The 20,870-nt window shown below is 41.9% G+C and overlaps 1 protein-coding gene across 1 annotated transcript in view; it reads left to right on the top strand.

Moving 5' to 3' along the window:
* The window catches only part of LRRK1 (leucine rich repeat kinase 1), a 76,504-nt gene that overhangs the window by 11,944 nt on the left and 43,690 nt on the right, over positions 1 to 20,870 (top strand). Inside the window, exons 2-8 of the mRNA XM_074155869.1 lie at positions 6,691 to 6,854; positions 7,510 to 7,681; positions 9,903 to 10,082; positions 10,703 to 10,851; positions 19,094 to 19,320; positions 19,844 to 19,971; positions 20,237 to 20,400. Coding sequence (XP_074011970.1) covers positions 6,691 to 6,854; positions 7,510 to 7,681; positions 9,903 to 10,082; positions 10,703 to 10,851; positions 19,094 to 19,320; positions 19,844 to 19,971; positions 20,237 to 20,400 — 1,184 coding nt within the window. The remainder of the gene's footprint in view (positions 1 to 6,690; positions 6,855 to 7,509; positions 7,682 to 9,902; positions 10,083 to 10,702; positions 10,852 to 19,093; positions 19,321 to 19,843; positions 19,972 to 20,236; positions 20,401 to 20,870) is intronic.

The following is a 20,870-nucleotide window of genomic DNA, read 5'->3' as shown; positions in this document are numbered from 1 at the left end:
AGATCAGCACTTTGCATGCGTGGTACTGGCATGTAAACAATTTAAAAATAATTCCAGATTATGCAATAATAGGGAAAAAGGTCCCTTTAGTACTACATTTTTGTCTTTGAAGTGTTTCAGGTCTGGTCTTTTGTAGATTTATAAGTTTCCTTTTGGGGCAGTGAGCATTGGTTATAAGCTGTGTTGTAGATGCGGGTTTCTTTTGTACTCAATACATCATCTTTTCCACTGGCTTGACAGGCAGATCTTAGTGCAGAGCCACTCCTTTAATTAGCTGAAATAATGGATGTTTGGGTGAAATGGAACCACAAAAAATAAGCAGAAAAAGTGTGTGGAGGGTTCCCTCTCTACCCCGAGAAGCTGGCACGTCTCACTCATTGTGAAGAGATATCAATCAGGGTCAGAGGGACATGGCCCAGTTCTGGTGTGGTCTCTTCAGTGGGGATGCTCAATTTCCCAGAGAAACCATCCTATTATCTCTCGGTTGGATTTACCATAACTTTCTCTCCTTGTCTTCTTACAGGGGGGTTTATAAGTGGTTCTGAGCATTTTTGAATCCTACTGGGGACATTTTATAGCAGAATTGGTTGGGCCACGTGTATTTCGCCTAAATCTGAGAACAAGGTGAAATAGATCATGGGGTTCTTGCTGCAGGAGCCTCCTTTGCATGGATCTGGGCCAGGTCCTGGCTATGGGGCCACTTGGACTGAGTGTGTGTGGGCAGGAGAGGGAAACAACTTTCCTCCTGGGAACAGGCCTTGGTCCACAACTGTATCTTTTAAAGAAATGAATGATTGAAATAAATGAATGAAACCTTTTAACTTTTTTAAACAACAAATGAAAACTTGTTTTGAAGTGTCAGCTAATCAGAGAAGGAACACAAAGGGTATCTTTATTTCATAAAGCATTTTTACTGACTTGGGCTGATTTAATTTTTTTTTTTTTTAAATTAAAGAACTCGGGGTTTTGTTTTTTCTTCCTGTTTTGGGATGGGAATTATTTTTCAGTATCTCAATTTTATTACCCATCTGAGTGGAAAGTGCAATGTAGGACAGATCCATCATCCTTTGAAATCACTGGAGGCTCCCTGTTGGCTGTTGTTCAGTTTATTAGTCTGAAGCTTTTCAAAGCAACAGAACATACGTGAGTCTGTTACAGAGACTCAGAAATAACATGGCTTTCCATTAATTTTGCAAACCAGCCTGCCAGAGCTTCTGTGGAGTAGTATTAAAAAATGTTCAGGGGTGCTTGTGAGTTTTTAAGAGTTTGGGAGGGTTGGCTTTAAATATTCAGCACATCTTAAACCTCATCTCTGTCCTATTTTTTCTTTGCTCGGTGGCAGTGCTCAGAAGTCAAAATGTCAAAAGATTAAGCTGGCAAAGGTTAGCTGTAGCCATCTGGTGCTGTTGAGGAATTAATGTCTGAGCCTCCCTGCCCGCCGCCATCACCAGATCCCCTCTGAACCAGAGGCTTGGATTTCACTGTAATGGGACATGGAGATGAAAATAACTGTCAAGGCTAAAATGTAGTAGTTAATTCAGACAAAGAAGCAGCCAGCAAGCCAAAGGATGTTACATCCAGTGGACGCTGTAAGAGCTGCTTGTGCTGAGGCAGAGGTGGGTGGCTAGCAGTCCAAGGGATTAATAGCTTAATTGAGCATCGCTGAATGGGATGCTGTGTTAAAGCCATCATCTTGATTTGCTCCCGTCTCTGGAAATACCTGCACACATTATGACAAGGTCAGTAGCAGTTTTAAAGTTCTATTATTATTGTAATTCTGTTCTGGAGTCAGTTAGCTTCCCGCCCTATTTTATCCTGTGTTAAGCATCTCCTTTATATTTTTCTCTGCTAAACAGAAATATCCTAGTTAGTTGCCAAAGAAATCCTACTTTATCAAAGGTACTAATGTAGCACTTAACAAACTCTGTGAGGTTATGTGTCAGAAACAGGAATGCAGTGATTTGGGATATAAATATAATAATCTATACAGTGTGCTGTTTTGTTATGCAGCTGTTTGCTGATTCACAGCATTGACCTGCAAACCCACACCTTTTTACTGAAAATGCCATCCTATCAATTTAGAAATTTTAGATTTCTTTTTTTCACCAGCTCTAATTACAAGGCCTGAGACTGGGTATAACTGTATGTATCTCTGAAATTCTCATGGTACCCTTTATTATTAATAAGACCTATTTTTGTTTTGTTTCTCTGAGCTGGAATAGCAGTCTGTTGCACTTTAAAATTGATACTGCTGTAACCTTTGAATGGCAATAAAATAACACTGCTTTTTTATTGATAACTGCTGTTTCCATTGGAATATTTTTTAAAAGAAAATTAGCCTTGCCCTTAGCTTTTGTAAAAGGCTGTTAGTGCAAAGCCAAGCTTAAAGGCTACTTCCAAAGTATAAAATATTGAAATCAAGAGTGGGAAATATTTCCAAAGTTAGTTGCTTTTGATACAAGCTGTTAAGTGGCGTGAGGAATAGATGAAGGATGCGTTTTTAACATTGGCAAATGCCTCCTGTTTTCCCCTTACAAATAGCACTTGGTTTGGTTACAGTCATTGAAAGCAAGCAAAGAAAAGAAGCTGTGGGTCTACAGAGAAGTTAAATCAAGATGATGCAGAGATGATGTGGATGACAGGGAGTAAACCCCGTAACCTTATTTTCATTGACATTCAAATGTGTTAGAGAAGTGAACCCACACCATACCACCTCGGTTCAAATTTATCTGTTCCTGCCGAAAGCTCAGAAAAGGGGTGCTGGTGTGGGGCAATGGTTTTAGGGGAACCCGTGCCAACACAGGAACTCCCAGATCTGTGTGCAATAAAGCAAAAACCAAAGGAAATCAGAACGGCTGTGTAAGAGCTTCTGGAGTTTCTAGAAGCATTTTATTACAGGAATATCCAAGAAGTACTGATAGAATATCATAATTTGCTGTGCTGTATTGCATACAGCAATTGTTTGACAATCAAACAGTAATGTAGACCCTATTGTGCAGAAGTGCACCAAAGTGCAGAAGACAGTTCCTAAATCTGTGCAATCCAAGAATTAAAAGCACTTTGTTAAATCCAGGCTCAGCATGTTGCATGACCAAATCCAAAACCAGAGGTTCAGTATTCAGCTTCAGTATTGCTCTTGTATCTTGTTGTTCAAGGCTATATGCAAGTGAGGTGACCCTATTATGAAAGCCATAAAATGCTCAGGTAAAGAGCATGAGATTTGTAGAGTTAAAACCATAGGCAGAATTTCTTTGGATTTCAGCCCAGATTTTTGCTAAAAATGGCTGACGCACGTATTGGCAAAAGTTTATTCCCAACCTACATGAATGCCAGTACTGATGAGATAGTTCAGTCATGCATCTTGTAGAAATAAAACCGTCTTTAGTCAGTAGAATGTAATTTTCGTCTTTTTTTTTCCTACTGGTGAGTATAAATTAAGCTTATAAAACATGCTGCTTCTTATTTTCCATTTGTATTTCAGAAGTCCACATATCATTTCTTAAGTCACCAGGAAGTCTTCTGTGAATTGGGTAATTTGGGTAGCGAGATGCTTAGCTTTGCAATGGGTGGCTTCTGTGGTTTTTGAGAACTTAGGAGTGGATGGCCCACCTTCTCTCATTTAACCTTTGAAAGCTCAAGTTAACTTTGACAGACTTTAACTTTGGCTGAGGGCAGGCTTTTTTATCACTCTCTCTGTCACCAGTTTTGCTCTTTTCAGGCTTGTAATTAGTTCAGCTGCAAGGTCTTTCTTTGCTGAAGACCTTTGGCAGCTTTTTTTCCTCAGGTCTTAGGCAGGAAGTCAATTTACTCTGCAGAATACAATCACAGAAAAGAGTTTTGATGACAGTTACAGAGGAAACCTGAATGATGAGTAGCATTATCTTTCTGCCAAGAATATTTAAATATAAATATATTGGTTTCAAACAGTAGAATTGCCCAGATTTCTTACATTCAATTAAGTTTTTATTGACTTCTACTTGATGTATGTTCAAATGTTCAAAACTGAGCAGTTTTATTTAGATCAATAAAAAGTTCTTACTTGACTAAGACAAGACTAAAATTGAGTTTAGGAACTAAAATTAATATCACAGAGATTCTGATTAAACTGCCAGATAACTCTGGGAGCCCATAAACTCCACGAAGCCAGCCATTTATGACATTCTCGTTCCTGGAGTGTCCAGAAGTCTGTACCTAATGTACACGAGCAGACCGCAGTGGTTGCTGGCCAGCCCATGTTCTCCAAACAGTGGTGATGGTAGCAGTGGTTGTAACTAAGCCATTACACTACAGAGGACTTAAGAAATTTTGAGGGGGCCAAAAATGTAAGAGGAAGCATGACACATTAGCCAAGTAGTTTCATGAAGTAGTCATTTGGTAAAACACAGAAGTGGTCTTGGGATTAGGATCTAGCTTGTGGAGTTCCTCCTTCCCTCAGATACAACATTGTGGTCCTTCTTGTGCTCCCTGGCCAACTGATTTGGTAGTCCTGCCTGGACAGTGGGGCAGTTCCAATAGGAGAGGTGGAAAATGCTCCTGTAAGAAGACCTCCGGTGTGCCAGATGCATGAGAGGTTAGCTGGAGACGAGGAAGTAACACCAGGATCTTCTAGATCCCGAATGAATCTCTGACCATCTTGTGCTATACCTCCACCTTCTCTGGCCATGATTTAAAAAGAAAGATGGCCCTGCTCGATTCTTTGGCAGAAAGGTTGTGTCTTTACATGTGGAATGGCTGCGGATGTTGGTCTTGAGTGATAGTCCCCAAAATCAGGAGTGAGACTGAAAGAAAGTACGATTTGTCCCTCCTTTCAGCATTTTTTTAGTTACCAGATTAAAGTTGCTGTGCTCTGTCAGTCCCAATTTGCAGGGCTTCCTGCTCAGCTTTCCAGCTGTTTTGTATCTCTGATGTGAGGCATTTTTTTCCTCCAAGGGGAATTCCAGTGCTTCTCTCTATGTTCAGGATTTCATCACAGGGCACCGAGCTTGGGAAGGCCGCAAGTTCCAGTAACTGCAGTGTTTGCTTGGATCCATACTTCTTGATTTTACTTAGTCCGGTTCTGAGCTGTTTAGACTGGAGAACTGTTTTGCTTTAAAGCTCTGTCTTCCATCACCTTTTAAACAGTTACTTGCTTAAGAATCGTTTGCATTTCCTACCTTTGGTGTCCATTACAAAGAGAATTAAATCATATGCAGGATTTTCACAGATCCCTTACAGGTGGGTGGTCTGCTCTAAAAGACTGGGCCATATGCTGGACTCATTTCTTTTCCCACGTATCCTCTAAAAGTACAGAATTATGAAGGCACCACACCTATTAATGTGAACTCTGAGATGCTGTTTATTATGCTGTAATTTAACACCACATTCATCTGCCTTGATTCCTGCTGCTTGTCCTTTACACATTCTGCATCATCTGAGAAAGGTTATTGATGTGGGCACATTTCTAATGGCACGAATCTCTGGAGCCATCTCCGATGTCTGAGTGATTTGAGCTTCATTTAAATAATTGATGAGAAGTGTTAGTCAGAATCTATTGGTGATTCAGACTGCATTATTCAAAGATATTTACTGACAGTAATAGATTGGTCCAAATTTACTTCTTTTTCCAGGCTGCATTAAACTAGGCCCTGCATGACACGTGTCTATTTTTAAAAAAAATAATCCTTGTTAACATATGTGAAAAGCTGTGGGCTTAAGGGCTTTATTTAACCAGTTGCAAATAAGCAATACTAATGAATAATGGTTTAGCAGGAAAAAGTGAGTATGAAATGGTATCTTGAAAAGTGCTTCTTTTCTGTGTCTTGCGTGTCGTTCAGGAGTGGACCTGAACATCTTACTTGAAATACAGTGGCTTTCCTGCACCTTCCCCTGTCCTGGTAGTTGGGGAGGTGGGTGGGTGAGACTTCATGACTGCCTCTTCATTAGCCACCCACCGAAAGCATTTTCTCTAATGGCTTGCAGCTTTTAATCTTTGACATGTAAAAACTCTTCTGGCTCCTAACAGTATTAAGAAAAAAAAAAAAAAAAAAGTCTAGCCTAGGAGACTCTCCAGGATTGATCAGGATGACACCGGGCATCTTGCATAGTCTCCTTTTACTCTGTTTTCCCAGAGTAAAAATGTTCCCAATTTCTGTTCTTTCACATTCATTGAGGTGTATGGAGCTGTGGTTGAAAGTGCTGGAGGAGTACGGTGGGGTTTTACTAGGCTGTTCTCAGGAGGTGAATGAAGTGTGACTGAAGCAAGGCCAATCGTACCGGGATAGCTCTGCAGGTCTTGAAGACACCTTGCAGCTTCAGAAGTGCCGCAGGTGCCAACCTCCTGTAAGCCTTTCCCTTCCCTGGTTCCTGCAGCAGGAGGTGGAGTGTGTCAGGCACAGCAGAACAGATGTGTCCGTGTGTGTCTGTTAGCTTTCACACCAACGTTTGGAAACCACCTCTGGGAGCAATTGGGGAACTCACTGTCTCTTTTAGTTTCACGTCCCTATTGGAAAGTACTTTACCATTATCACTTTCTTTTATCAGGCAACTCGGCATCGAGGCTTTTTTTCCTCTTTTTTTAATTGTGTGCAGTAAATATTCCACTGAAAATAATTAACCCCCTTTTTTTGTTGCCAGGATGCATTGACATTGCAGCTGTGCATGAGTAATGAACAGGTACTTCTTCCTGACCCCTCTTTTCTAATTTTACTGCAGGAACTGTGGACATGGGTGGCAAACAGTCCACAGTTGGCGAAGTCTCCATAATTCAGACACCTGTGACAGAAAGCATTCAGGATGCTTACAAGGCTGGAGACACCAGTAAGGCCCAAGAGTTGATTAAGTTGTCATGTGAGGAGACTGCACTGCAAGTGGAAAAGGTAGGGTTAGGTTACAACTCTTTCTCGAATTTTATTTGTGCTGTGGTCACTAAAACAGGGAAATAGATTTTTCCCCATAAAAAGGAAGCAGTTTATAGACTTAGCAAAAAAAAAAAAAGCTTTCCCCCATCAGTACAAAGATGGTTAATGGCCCCCTGGGAAGATTTCGCTGCTTGTGTTTGGAACTATATCCTCTGCACCAGCCTCTGTACTGCTCTGCCTTCAGAGCCCTCATTTTGAGCCTGTGCTTGGCACAGACCTTATCTTAGTGTTTTGGGAGAGTACCTTTGTGTCAAGTCCAGGCATATTGGTTATCTTTAAAACAGGAAATACTACAGCTCATAGTAGAGCTGTGCAAATGCTTTTTCTGTTGGTCCATGAAAAATGGATTTACGCTCACCATTCTGTGCCTTGGGCACTTTTGTGGTAGAGCTATACAAAAAACTATAAATCAAACCCCCAACAAATTAATATAATTAATATATCAACACCAATGATTGTAATGGCTACTAGTGTTTATGGCATTCTCAATTAACCACAGTGACAGTGAGTATGTATTTGCATGGGCACAAATAAATACGTAGCTCTGGAAATGCTGTCTTTCTCTGCCCTCTCCCTTTACAGAGAGTTTATTTTGCTGTATTGTCTTTACCAGTGTCAGCTTTTAGGTATTGCAGCAGCATATGGAGATCTGCAGGCGGTGAGGTATTTACTGAAGGAAGCATTAGTGGTGTTACCAACAGAACCTAATGATGACAATGCAGCTGTGGTGGCTGCGTATTTTGGACATAAGGACGTCGTGAAAGAGCTGCTGGATTCCTTGCATGGTAAGACTATTGTGTTGCCTCTGCCTTTCCTCGAGCTTTTTGGTAGCTGTGTGTTACAGCTTCAAGCAGGCATTTATTTTTTTTAACATCCCTTGAAAAGGGGAGGGACTTAGTCATGGGAAAGTGCGTGGAGGGATCTAATCTCTGCTGTGTTTGAATAAAACTTCCCCCATGGGGGGAAAACACACGCATAAAAATATTCCATGTTTGCAGATTGGAAGTGGAGGAAGATGCCATTTAGACAATTCATTCCCATCAGCCCTCACAGCTGGGTGACGTCCCGACACCACTGAGAAATTAGGGGATTTTCAGATTCATCCCACTCTGCTGATCCAGCAGACGCAGCGGTGCTGGAAGTGAGAGTGCAGCATGACTGTCTGCAGAGGAATGGTTTGGGTGCGACATGCTCTATGCTCTCCTGTTTTAACTTTCAGGGGGATTCCTTCTTTGGAATCATCGTTATATTTTAGTTACTCTGTATTTTTAAAATTGTTTTGTAGCACCCGGACCCTCTGTTGGAGTGAGGGTCCAGCACTGCAGTTCAGCAGCCGAGGCAAATCGCGGTTTTCACCTCAGACACTGCAGTAATTTCAACAGCCGGGCCAGGCCTCTGCAATATTTCGCCTGAACATAGCTCTGGCTCCTCACTGGAACTATATACTTGCCAGTGACCTCAGGGAGTACAGGAATAACCTGTTGGGAAACCTGATTATTTGACGTTCTTAAAACTGTCACAGCGCTAATAAGCAAAAGAAACATTCCAGTTTGGGGCTGCAATTAAACATAGTATTTCCTTCAGCCAGAAAGGAGGCTGATAACGCTGGTTTTGTAACCTAGTAGCAAAAATTGAATTATATTAATATAATACTCTCAGTAATGAAAAGTGACTTAAGTAGTTTCCAGAAACTTAGCCCAATTTAGAACTGACCAAATTCCCTTAAACCCTTGCTTCAGAGGGTCAGGGGAGGTGCTCTGTACAAACAGCGGCTTTCAGAAGTTTTTGTGCAGGACTTTCCATTTGTTTCTCTGAGAAGTTACATAGAAACCAACAAGAGGGTTTAGGAATAAATTGCATGAATTTGCACTTTGGCTGATGCACTGCAGCGATTCTCTCTGGGTCAGTGAGAACTTCTTGTGGCTTACAGCTGAAGCAGAGCCTGTTGCAGCGTGAGGCTGAGGGATATCGTCAAGTTGTTAAGGATGCAAAGAGCGATGCAATTTCCACATGGAGAAGCTGCAAAAAAAAAAAAAAAAAAAAAAAGGAAAAAGTTGACGTGTAAACTTGGGCTTGGGGACGCTTTTGTAAGCATTTCAAAGGGCTTGTGAATTTGTAAAGTAAATGGAGGTGATACTGTGAGTCAGGGAAGAATTGAGGACTGCTTACTGTTAGCAGAAATAATCCTGTCATGGGCATTTAGTTACATGGGCAGAATTATGCACACCTAGAGAAAAGTGGTGTTCTACAGGCAAAACATTATTTCAGCAAAAAAAAAAAGGCAGTTTGGGGATGACTAAAACATTAGCAAATTCATGCAGAAATCAGAACATATTAGGTTTTAGCCTTAAATGACATTTGTCTAACTTTACTATGAACTGATAGTAAAGAACTCACCCAAAATGAAATATTTCAAGGGGAAATGAAATTTTTTGTGGGAGACTTTAGGTTGCAGTGTAAACAAACTAAAACAATTATTTTGTGTTGTCTGAAACATTTATTTTTGTTTTTTCATGCTACTGGACAAATAAGTCAGCTGTTTTTCTGCATACTTTGTATCCCCTCTCATGAACTTGGGAGAAGTGATCTCTCTTGGCTGTTTGGATCTAGTGTCTGTTGGATCAGGCCTGTTGTTTCTGGATGCGAAGACAGACCTGGTCATCCTTTGCCACCTCTGCTTGGGCTTAAATGTTTGATTTCTCTGATGGCAGCCCAGCAGGCATCCTCAGAACCTTGCACTGGTGCTAGCTTATGAATGCTTAGATCAGGGCCAGTCAAAAAAGTTTGCCTAGTAGCTGGGTAGGTAATGAAAAACAGTTAAGCAAAACTGAAAAATTTGTGCCTGAGCAGCATAGGGCTCTTCTGTAAGACTCTTGCAGTGCCATCTGCTCCTTTGTCCTCAGGGGCTTCACCCTATACCCTTTGCACAGCCATTATTTATGGATGACTTTTGCACATCACAGCCTGGTGGTATCAACTAAGTCAAATGCTGTATCTTTTTGTTAGGTCCTAGGACTTGCCAACAACTCCTGAACTGGATGCTGGCCATAGCCTGTCAGCAGGGACATTTGGACATAGTAAAACTCCTAATTCGTGCATACAGTGCTGACCCAGAGAGCTGTGCAGTCAGGAAGAACGAGTTTCCAGTTCTTATACGCTTACCCCTGTATGCTGCTATAAAGGCAGGTATGTATTTGCATGCTTCAAAACTTTGCCCCCTTTCTGCAATGTCTTTTAAAGAATGGGTTGGGTTGTTCCCCTCTAGGAAGGTGTCACTGTGGACTGGATTGCCTGGAATTGTTCTGGATTTCCCGGGGGATAAATCAAAATAAAATTGGCTCTGAATCTTTTGACTTAGCCAAATTTAAGTCAGAGCCTTCCTAAGTTAGATTACTGTAAACGCTGAGAGGCTGAACTTTCCTCTCTAAACTCCTGGGGAAAAGACCCTTCAAAAATAGAAACCTTGCAAATAAAGCATTATTGTTATGGACACTCTGGCACACATGCTTGATTTAGGCTGAATAATTTACACTTCAAAGCACAGCTGTGTGTATAGTTTAATAAGACGGGGGGAAACAGAGAAAAAAGAGCCTGGGCCTGTGCTTTTACATAGTGTCTTTGCTATCTCGGTTTGTCCAAACTAAATCCTATCGCTGGAGGAAACAGTCTTTCTACAGTTCAGTTCCCTTTTTTGCACACCCCCATGGCTTTTTTCAGAAGTGGTTCTTTCCCAGGATTTCTGTTCAGCTCCTTGTTGTTCGTTTACATGAGAAGAAGAGAACAGACAATCTATCTTTTCTCTAAAGGGAATGAAGATGTAGCTGTGTTTTTATTACGGAATGGAGCTTTCTTTTGTTCCTACATCCTGATGGACAGTCCTGAATCCAGCAAACACCTTCTGAGGAAGTATTTCATTGAGACGAGTCCACTACCAGGTAGTGCTCCAGCAAAAACCGTAAGTAGCCATTTATCTGTCTGAAGAGACGTTCTTTTAAAGGAGCATCATGTTAATAATTGATATTTTTCTTTGTGGCTGGTGAGTCTTCTTCTCAACTAAGAGCCTTGTGGTTTTCTACCCATTTAGAGAACAAGCTGTGAAAGTGGCTTTCGTGCCAGTGCTGAATTGCAAGGTGTAAAACATTAGGCCTTTAAATGGCATCATTGTGCAAGACGCTGTGTGTGGCAGCTTCTGCTTGGCAATTTTAACGTTAACGTGTGAACCAGGCATATGCTGTGGAAGGGAAACATTGGCTTCGTGCTCAGAGTCTTCAGAGAAATAAGCACTACAGCAGGCTCCTCTGTGACCTCAGGATAATCAATTTAGGTTTCTATTGTGCATTCTGGTTGAAGGTAATGCCACCAGCTCTGTGCTGTCCCAAAACGTTAGCGTGGCACAGACCTAAGCTTGTAAATGCTTCTCTTCCCCTGTGTTTGTTCAGATACAGCACATACAAATAGGCTCATGTGGCTTTTTGTTAATATGGAGCACAGGTAGAGTAAACTGACATCTGCTCAAAATATATTCTTCCCTACTTCAGATCCTCATCAGTAAAAGATGGTTGATAGCCTTTGCTGCTGCTCGCTCAGGACAGATCTGGCTTTCTGGAACAGCATGGAGAGTACTGTGTGTGATCAGATCACATTAGTTGAGCTGCGCTTGTTCCACAGAAACGGGTTTTGATGGGACACATATGCCAACAAAAAGCAATTGAACCTTTTTAGGTTGGCAAGAACTCTGTTCACTACTTAGCCACTGACAATTTTCATAATTCATTTGCATCTCTATTTCTTCCTCTGTGAAATGGAGAGATTAAAACTCCTCGTATCTCACAGCTGTTGGAAAGCTTAATACACAGTGATGATGCTTTGAGATATACAGATGAGAGGCATTGTTTTCAGGCAGTATTATTGCATTTCATGACTATCCTGTATCTTTGTATAACTAGGCTATATTCTCCATCCTCTCAGTCTCTATTATCTGTCTCCTTTATTCAGAACTGAAGAATATCTCACAGCACACACTGTTACTGCTTTATAGGGAAGCATGTAGTATTTCGTATTATTTCTACTGTTATGCCTGATAGCTAAATTGCTGGATTTTTCAGTTTTCCCCTCAGTATGTAGATTAACCAGTGTTAAATTGGAGCACCAGAGCCCTGAGCTTTCAATAGTTACAGTTTTCATCAGGTCATAAAAATTTTGGGGTGAAAAATTGTGAAGAAGATTTTTCACTCAAGGCTTTGAATCCGGTTGCTGGCTGAGTACCTGTTTGCTCAGCTCGTAACGTTGCAGGGTGTTGATTCTTCTTTAGTGTTAAGTAAAAATAAGCGGAGAGGTTTTCTTAGTGTTATGAACTTCTCCATTCTCTGTTTTCCTGCCAAAACTCTGTCTCACTGGATTCCTGATGGTACTGCGAATGTTAGTGACTACACATGTGTCCACACATGTGAGATTGATTTCATTAGGGTCAATCAGCAAGTTAAGAGCCCTCCCTTTGGGATTTGTAGTTTTGTTGACAGGTAAACAAAAGGAAGCTAAACCCTAGATGTTTCTGCATAAGAGCTGATAAAACTACATGCCTTTTAGAAGGAAAAAAAAAGTAATATCCAGCTAACTGGATAATTCAGCTCGAATAAACTTGGAATGAATGTTTGAATCACAGGGAAGAGGTCTGTTTTCCATGTGAACTTGCTGGCAATATTTAACTTAGCTGCTGTAAAAATGACTCAGCTTTGCTGTTGTCACACCCTGAGCGAAGAAGAGAGCAGTCTTAAAACATCAGCTAATTGCCAGAAGGGCCTGATTTAAAAAAAAAAAAAGGAAAAGAAAGAAACAAAAACCCAGACCTAGAAACTTGACCTTGATTCTTCTAGTAGCTGTTTATTTTTAATATGTTTGTTTATTTTATACTTTCTCTTTGAATTCATTTTAGCAGACTGGGCCAAATTCAGGAGGATTTGTCCTAGTTTGTCTGTGGAGCTCAGGTCTCTGGGAAGTGATGAGCAGACGCCCTGATAATTTTTTTAGAACACGACTTCATGACAACTGCAAACAAGCTGCCTCGGTGCTTTCTTCGTATCTTGTAACGTTCACGGCTATAAGCCATCTTGTGTAAGGGTTGTGATGCGTTTTGCACTGGGAGGAAGCAGAAAAAGATTGTGCGGAGGCTACGATGTGTATGGCAGCCAGCTGGACATCAAAACGTCTCTTCTCTTGGACAGGGCAGACCGAGCACCCGATCATTTCAGAATAAGCCCAGAACTTCAAAAGGGTTTGTCCCACCCGTGCTCTCTTTAAGTGAAAACACCGCGCGGTTGACCTCCGATTGATTTCACAGTAGTGAATGCTACCAGCTATGCATAAAATGTGGTTGGAGAGCTTGATTTAGCTGCCACACCTTCCAGGCAGCCATCACGCTGTGCATAGTGCTGCCCTTTCTGAGACAAGAGGAGTTACATCTCATTTTTCTAATATCTGTTTCTCCTTTTTTTTTTTTTTTTGTTTTTCTGGCATAAATTTATCCCCACAGCAAACCACTGTCTTACTAAGGAGAGGAAGTGCTCCATTTTTACAGGAACAGGTAACGAATGACAAAAGAACCCTGCAAGTAAAGTGGTTGGACAGAGATTCCTGACTTAGATTAGCGTAGATGGCATGGAGATACATGTCACTTTCCAGTGTGTGCAGTGTGAGATACAGGGTGTTTTTTTTTTTCCTTTACAGACCAGAAAAGAGCTTAAACTGCTGCATTTTCCGTAGGAAATGTTTTGCCAAGAATTTTATACACAAGCATACAAATGTATGCGTGTGTGAACCTCCTCTGATTTCTTTACCCACTGCCTGGCTAATCTCAGTAACATCACTATCAGTAAAGAAATCTGCAGCAGTTCCACTCAAGATTCATAGCAGCATTATCGATGGAGAAATTAGATCCCTGTCCTTGGAATATCCTGTCTACGGCAAGAGCGAGGATCTGTTGGGGCATGTCACGTCAGTTAGGAGGAATACACAACAGCCTTTTTTTTTAATCGCCTTACCAAAAGGTCTCAAAACTAAGTAAATATTTCTTATATTTGTAGTTCATTGTTTGCCCAAGAGCAGTGGGGTTTCTTGCTTCTGCACAATTTCCAGTCCCTTGCCTTCCCCAGTGCATCCCCTGACACCGCTGCCGTTGAAGATTTCCATTTAGTTTTCAGGACTCGTATTGAGAAATTCTTTCCTTGGCAGGGGATGAGAGTCTGCAGAGGTTTTCCTTGCCCTTCTGAAGAGCGGTAACCCACCCAAGTCAGGCCGTGCCCAGGATCTAACAGCCTCTGAACAACGTCACTCTCTTGTTTGAGCACAGAGCTCACCAGCCAGTGCCAAATGGAGAAGGGTTGAGCTGGTCACTGGCCTCTGCAAGTTCAGCATCACAGATCTTTGGCACCAAAGAAACGGGCTTTTCTAGAAAGATAGTGGAGATGATTAAGTATGAGTTGGGGAGGAAATCCCCCCTCTTCGTGGCCTTGCTGCCAGGCTTTCTTTCACTTAATTACATTTTCACCGCAGAGTGCTGAGCCAAGCAAATCTCTAATGTAACTCCACTGAGGTTACTGGCACCAAGGTGGATTTTGTGGATCCCTAAGTCAGATGAAGGGGCTTGGCTGATCATTTTGCAGCAGTCAGGCAGAAGAGACACTTGTCAGTCCCAGGCTCTGGATGGGGACGAGGACTGAGTGCAAGTAGATTCAAAAAGCTGCCTAGGAGTTGGGGACACCTGTCCTGCAGCATGCCTAGCAGGTATTGGATTTCACGATCTGATTTAGAGGTCACTATCTGAATCCTGCAGGTATCTTTCTATCACATTAAATACCCGGAGGCCGTGGCTCTGCATTTTTGAGGTAAATGATACACATGAATCTAAATGCAAAATAGAGATGAGTATCAGTCTGAAATGAGAAGCAACAGAGATGTATGGTCCTGCTTGCACTCACTAAAAGTAGACTATGGATCTTACTATTACTGCATTGGTCGGTGTACTCAAAGCAAAGTACTTTTTTGTACTTAAATAAGAGCCTGGGCCCACTGTAAAGAGCATCAGAAACGGAGCAGGAGCTGAGTGGGGGATAAGCACCGTCAGTTCTTTTTTATGTTTTTTTGTTGTTGTTGGGCACAGTTTAATTAAGCAGGAGGAGAAAAGAGGGAGTCTGTAGTGCATTTTTACTCCTGGCTCCCCTGGGAAAAGAGGACATGTTACTGTCCGGTTATATGGGCTGGCAAACAGAGTGTGGGTAGCCTGAAGCAGTGACTGGTGTCACACAGGAAATCTGGGACTCTGCAGTCTGAATTCAGGATCTCAACCACAGGAGCCTGCTTTCTCCTGTGAGGAGGAAACCAAACGAGCAAGGTGGCTCTCCAGACTTTCATTCCCATTACTGCCAGAATTTCAAAGCCCTGTATGGTTACAGGCATCCTCTGTGTGACTGAAGGACCTGTGGATAGGCTTTTGCATGGAATATTTGCCCAGATTTTTGGCTGTAATTCTCAATTTTCTTGCTTCTGTTTGTTTAGGTAAAATATATGAATAGTTCAAGGGGTTGGATCCATATCTGGTTATGGATGCATATCTTAGGAAAGGTGCTATGGAGCTTCCCACTTCAGATCAAATGCTAAAAGATGTTTAAAGAGAAAGCCAGGAAAATTTTCCTTCCCTGTTTTCTTTTTGGACCATGGTGTGGATCCTGTGCATCCACAGACATTGTGGCAATACCATTGCCAGAGGAGAAGGTGCCCGGATGCCACCCCTTCCATCTCAGTGCACTGTTTAAAGTTGTCTTGAACTTCCAGGGCAAATTTCCTGTGGAAAAAATCTTTGTTATGTGTCCTGCCCAATGCAGTGATCATAAGATACATGGGTTAATAACTAACAGCTTCAGTGCTGAGGCCAACTTTGAATGTAATTTCACTGTTTTCCTTGTTGCAGGGTAAAAAGTAGCTTTAGTCCCACAGCTGGATCTTCATCCCGGATTGATCTACCACCTTACTCTGGCAGTCTGGAGGCAGTAAAAAGCTGCTTCGGCCATTGCCTGAGATCTATGTGAAGGGCACTGCTTTTCCCTGCTGTTGGCAGATGGCTGATCTTCATATCTTCATTTTTGAGGTTTAGTTTTTCTCTGAGCGAGGTCTCTGTGATGGTTACAGGAGATAATTGATGGGTCTGACAGGCAGGCTGAGACAAATCCACCTTTCTGTAACCCTCAGTGCCGTGTTAATATTTCCATACCCGGTGTCTTGACAGCAATACGGGTAAGCGGGAAGCCCCTTCTTACTAGCAGTTAATTTTTAGACCATAGACACGTTGTCTGGAACTGCTGCCTAAAAGCTTGGATTTTCCCCTATTCATTCTGGTTTACCCCCTCCGCCCCCATTTTGGCTGAGTCTCCGCATAGCTTTTGAAAAAACATTGGCATTCCTGGAAAGAAAGTATCAGGACAGAGCACGCGTTGCCAGCCAAGGTTAGTTGTATTCCCTGTTAAATCATTTCTCACATATCTAGGCAGACTGTGCTTGTATTATACTTTCAGTAGCTAGGTCTTTGTTACACCTTTCTCTTCTAGCCTGAAAAGGCCATTCCTATTAAAAATCGATATGAAGCACATGTAGTTGGGAATCAGGCCTTTTCTTAACTCTTTCCTACCCAAGGGGTTTGTTTTTGCTAATGCAGAGTATGTGATGTTATCCAGCACAGTTAGGTAGGACAGTGATAGGGTTTTTTGATGTATGAACAGAAGTCATGGTGTGGGTTTAATTGTCCTAGCGTAAAAAGGCTTTTGTTGGCAACATTATAAACCACAATATGGTATAAACGACATCAGTAAGAGAAATAGAATTTCCTTATTAAGTTCTATCAGGGACAATTTTAGCTGATCCAGGATGGAGCTACAGTGATGTTGCCCTCCTCCCTGCCCCAGGCAGGCTCTCCTCCCTCCTCTTGCATCAGTACCCTTGTAAGTTGTTTTTTGGTGACCTTGACTGAGAGCTAAACCAGCTGAAAATTCTCTCTCTAAAATAAAGATTAATAGTATTATAAGATAGGGTAGTGCCCTGAATGTGGATGTAAGTAGCCAAACAGATATCACTACTACTTGAGGATTTTTTTTGTAGCGTAGAGCTGGTTTCCTGCATTATCTGGATTTAGGAATCTGGTTCCTGCCAGGAGCTCTTGAGGCAATTCAAGGAACCAGGAAAAACTAGTCAAGCATCTCAGCACAAACATGCTCTTTCCCAGCAAGGTTTCCTCATGCTGGGACGATCTTCCTGTCCTTTAGCATCAGTACCACATCCCTGCATCTCTCCTGAAGCGTGGGGTAGCTAGGGATGGAAAAGGGAATCTGACCTGTGTGTTTATACTCTCTATTACCATAAATCACAACCGATTGCTGTCCAGTGTTGTAAACAAGGTCAGTCTTGGGCTGTTGCAGACGAAGAAAAAATTACAGAGAACTACATACAGAATTTAAAACATGAGTTTTTAAGCAGGCATCTGTTAAATATATAGACTTGAAAAATTTAACAGTAATATATTTAGTGCCAGTGTGAAAGCTTTACAGTGTAGCTCCCGTTAGGTACTGTATATTTTGGAGTAGCAGTGGATACTCTGCTTAATTTGATTTCTTGTTGCTCCTGGCTTGCTGTGCTTTATATGGATGCCTTGTGGCATGACGGTGAGTGTAGCTTTAGACAAACAGGTTGTACTCTCTGCCTTGGTTTCCCCAGTGATACAATGGGCATAATATTTCTATTCATATTTGCAGGGCTGTCCTGAGGCTCCACTAGTGAACATTTGGAAAGCACTATGTCTACACTAAGTACAACTACTGTCAGTTTCTTAAAAGTGCAACTTTCTGTGCTTACCCTTTACTCCACTGTCCAAGACATCTGAGCTGTGTGATCTACATTACTTGGAGTTCTGAGACTCAGATAAGCATTTGAGATAGCTCTTCTTTTCCATTTTCTCTCCCTCCCCAAAATATATTCCTTTTAATTTTAAATTAGGGGTTAAAAGTCTTAAAAGCTAAATACTGGGAATTGGAAAGCAAATTAGGTTTGCTGTTGGGTCCTTGCTGCCTCCTGGTGGAGAATTAGTGATCACTTCATTGAAGCTGTCTTTGGGATCAGTTACATCAAAAACATTGAGCTTATGAAAACATTTTGGGACTAATATTTTAAAAACGTGTATTTTGGAACATAGATCTCATTGGAAAGCAATGAGGTGATCTTGAAATGAAGCCTTGGGTTGTTTACTTGCATTGATGTCCATTATGTGTTCATGTTTTGTTCTGTCTAAGCTAGAGCCTGAAATAAGTAGTTATGCCTTTCACAACAACTTCTGTTTTTTTTCCAAAAGAAGATGAAACAACTTCCTTGTCTTACTGTCAAAGTCAGCAGAAGATTATCTAGAAAGGAGGCAACTGCCAAAATCGTGTCTCTCAGATATTAAAATATCTTCCTAAAAGATACTGAGAAAATTTCTAGTGTTTAGAAATGCTTTGCAAGAAGATGTTTGCCTTTCCTTACCTTTCCCAGATATTCATTTGCAAAACCTAAAACTTGCCCAGAACAGTTTGGGTGCTTGTTGTTGGAAGGTTTAAGATGGAAGAGCAGTGCCTGGGCATATATTAATTATTCCAGCAACAGGCTTCCTCATAAGAAGTCGTTACCACACTCAGCAGATCTGTCCCTGTCCTCTCTACAGATGCACATGCAATAATCCACAAGTGTTGCAGACACAGACTGCTCCACAGGGGTTCCTCTGGACCTGCCTGGCCTCTGTTGGTGTTCGGAGTCCCTTGGAGATCTGAGCAGTGATGCAGGCCATGTCCAAGAGACAGAGTGGGGTTTGGGCTGCGGAACCTGGATCTAAGATGGGTTTCTGTGATCTGTCCGTATGAGGTCCAGGGCAAGAAGTCCAGGTCCCCTGCTGGTGCTTGCCTGTGGTCTTTGGAGTGAGGTCATGGAGCAGTTATATGGTGGAGGCTGCTGATATCCAGGAATGATTTAATCTCTGAGTCAGGTGAATTCCTAGAAGCAGATTGGAAAGTGAACAAAATATTTATGGCCTGTGCTCTGATCTGCCAGCTTCCCAGTGGTGTAGCACAGGCCGAGAGCAACTGGGATTTTATTAACGTGGTTTTCTCTTCTTTCTTTGACATACGCAGGCTTTATGTGTGAACTGGTCAAACCTCAAACTGCCCTGGGTGGATCTGGACTGGCTGATTGATATCTCCTGTCAGATAACTGAGCTCGACCTCTCTGCCAACTGCCTGGTCTCCCTTCCATCCGTGATCCCGTGGGGCCTGATAAACCTCAGGAAGCTCAGCCTGGCTGACAATCAGCTGACGGAGTTACCCAGCATACAGTCATCCGATGAAATTATATGTACAAGGTGTGTGCGCTGGATGCCTGCAGCAAACTGAACCCGTACGGAGAGCAGGTGCAGATGAGTCAGTTGTGCTTGTGTGAAACTGCATAGGTGAAGAGTGTATGCAGGAGCTTCTAGGTTTATTTTCTGTCTGTTGGAAGGTTTAACTGAAGATCTGCCCTTTTGCATTCTCAGTGTTTTCAAGTTAGTTGTCAGGACAGTTGTATTCCTGTGTTGTCTCATGTCGCTTCTGCTTTTCTCCAGTTCCGGTGAGCCCCACTCCTCTAGGTCTAAGCCCTGAGTTGGCTCAGATTGACATTTACTGGCTCCTGTTGATTATCTGATCTGCTGTTTATACAGACCACTTCTGCCTGCTCCCTGGAAGGGTTAATTTTCTAAACGGGGTTTTTTGGTTTGTCTTTTGAGAGCACATTCCGGCTGCTTTAATTCAAGCCTAAAGCTGTTCTGGTGAAATAGATGTCTATGGCAACAGGAGTCTTTGCTAGCGTTTTATTGATGCCTGACTGAATATCTTCTGTACTCACAGGTTACTCGAGGTCGACGTATCCAGCAACAGGCTCTCTACTCTCCCTTCTGGATTTCTACATCTTAAAAACCTTAAAAAACTCATTGCTTCCAAAAACTATATGGAGAAGTTATTTGACGAGGAAAACAGTACGTACTGTCCAGTGTTATGCCTACATTCCAAGGCCTGATTTGTAAGGGAGAACCCCAAACTGTTATTATAATGACTTAAAGACAGTATTAATTAGAGATGCTTAACATCTCTCAATCATTTGTCCAAAGTACATCAAAAGGCCTGGTTGGGTTTTTAGAGCTCGTTAAGTCCTTTGACTCTTATCTAGCAAGTATGAAGTATCTTGCTGGATCAGACCGCTATCGTGCTTACATCAAGTCCGCAATGTTTTGTGTTTTCTAGCAACTAATTGGATTGGTTTAAGGAAGCTGCAGGAGTTTGACGTCTCTGACAACAGGTTGGTGGAACTTCCAACGGTTTTTCTATACTGCTTCAAGTCCCTAAACATACTGAATGTTTCCAGAAATCAGCTGAAAGTCTTTCCAGATCCCTGGGCCTGCCCCTTGGTAAGTTGAATTGCTCTGACAGAGTCAGAGGCTGAAAAAGCTGTTGAAACAATGCAAAAAATATACTGTGATGCTTAGAAAGCTGTCAGATGTCTTAAGCTAAAGGCTGCTCTGTTTCTGTTGGAGTTCTGCCTGATTCAGTTTATGGGTCTCAGATCAAGTCTTTCTGAGGTTCTCCCCTGTTCTCACCATGTTGATGGCATTGGTGGAAAACTTCTACGAACGTGTCTTGTATGGATGTATTAATTTTCTCTGTAGTTTATATGAGCAGAAGTATTGTTAGGATCATTTTACAGAACACATAGCCTTCATTCAAAGTTGACTTTGCCCAAACCCGTGGCTAACTAGAGCATCTATATCCACCCGTCACCGTAACTTTATTCCTCATTATTACAGGGATAGCAGGAGATCAGTGTACTTTGGTGAGGTGTTTGTTTATGGCTGAAAAGAAATGGGGATAATTTTCTAAG

This window comes from Numenius arquata, chromosome 11 (assembly GCF_964106895.1).
Source record: "Numenius arquata chromosome 11, bNumArq3.hap1.1, whole genome shotgun sequence".
In the NCBI taxonomy this organism is placed as follows: Eukaryota; Metazoa; Chordata; class Aves; order Charadriiformes; family Scolopacidae; genus Numenius; species Numenius arquata.
Note: the sequence above shows the minus strand (reverse complement) of the source record. Positions and strands in the feature narration are given on the sequence as shown.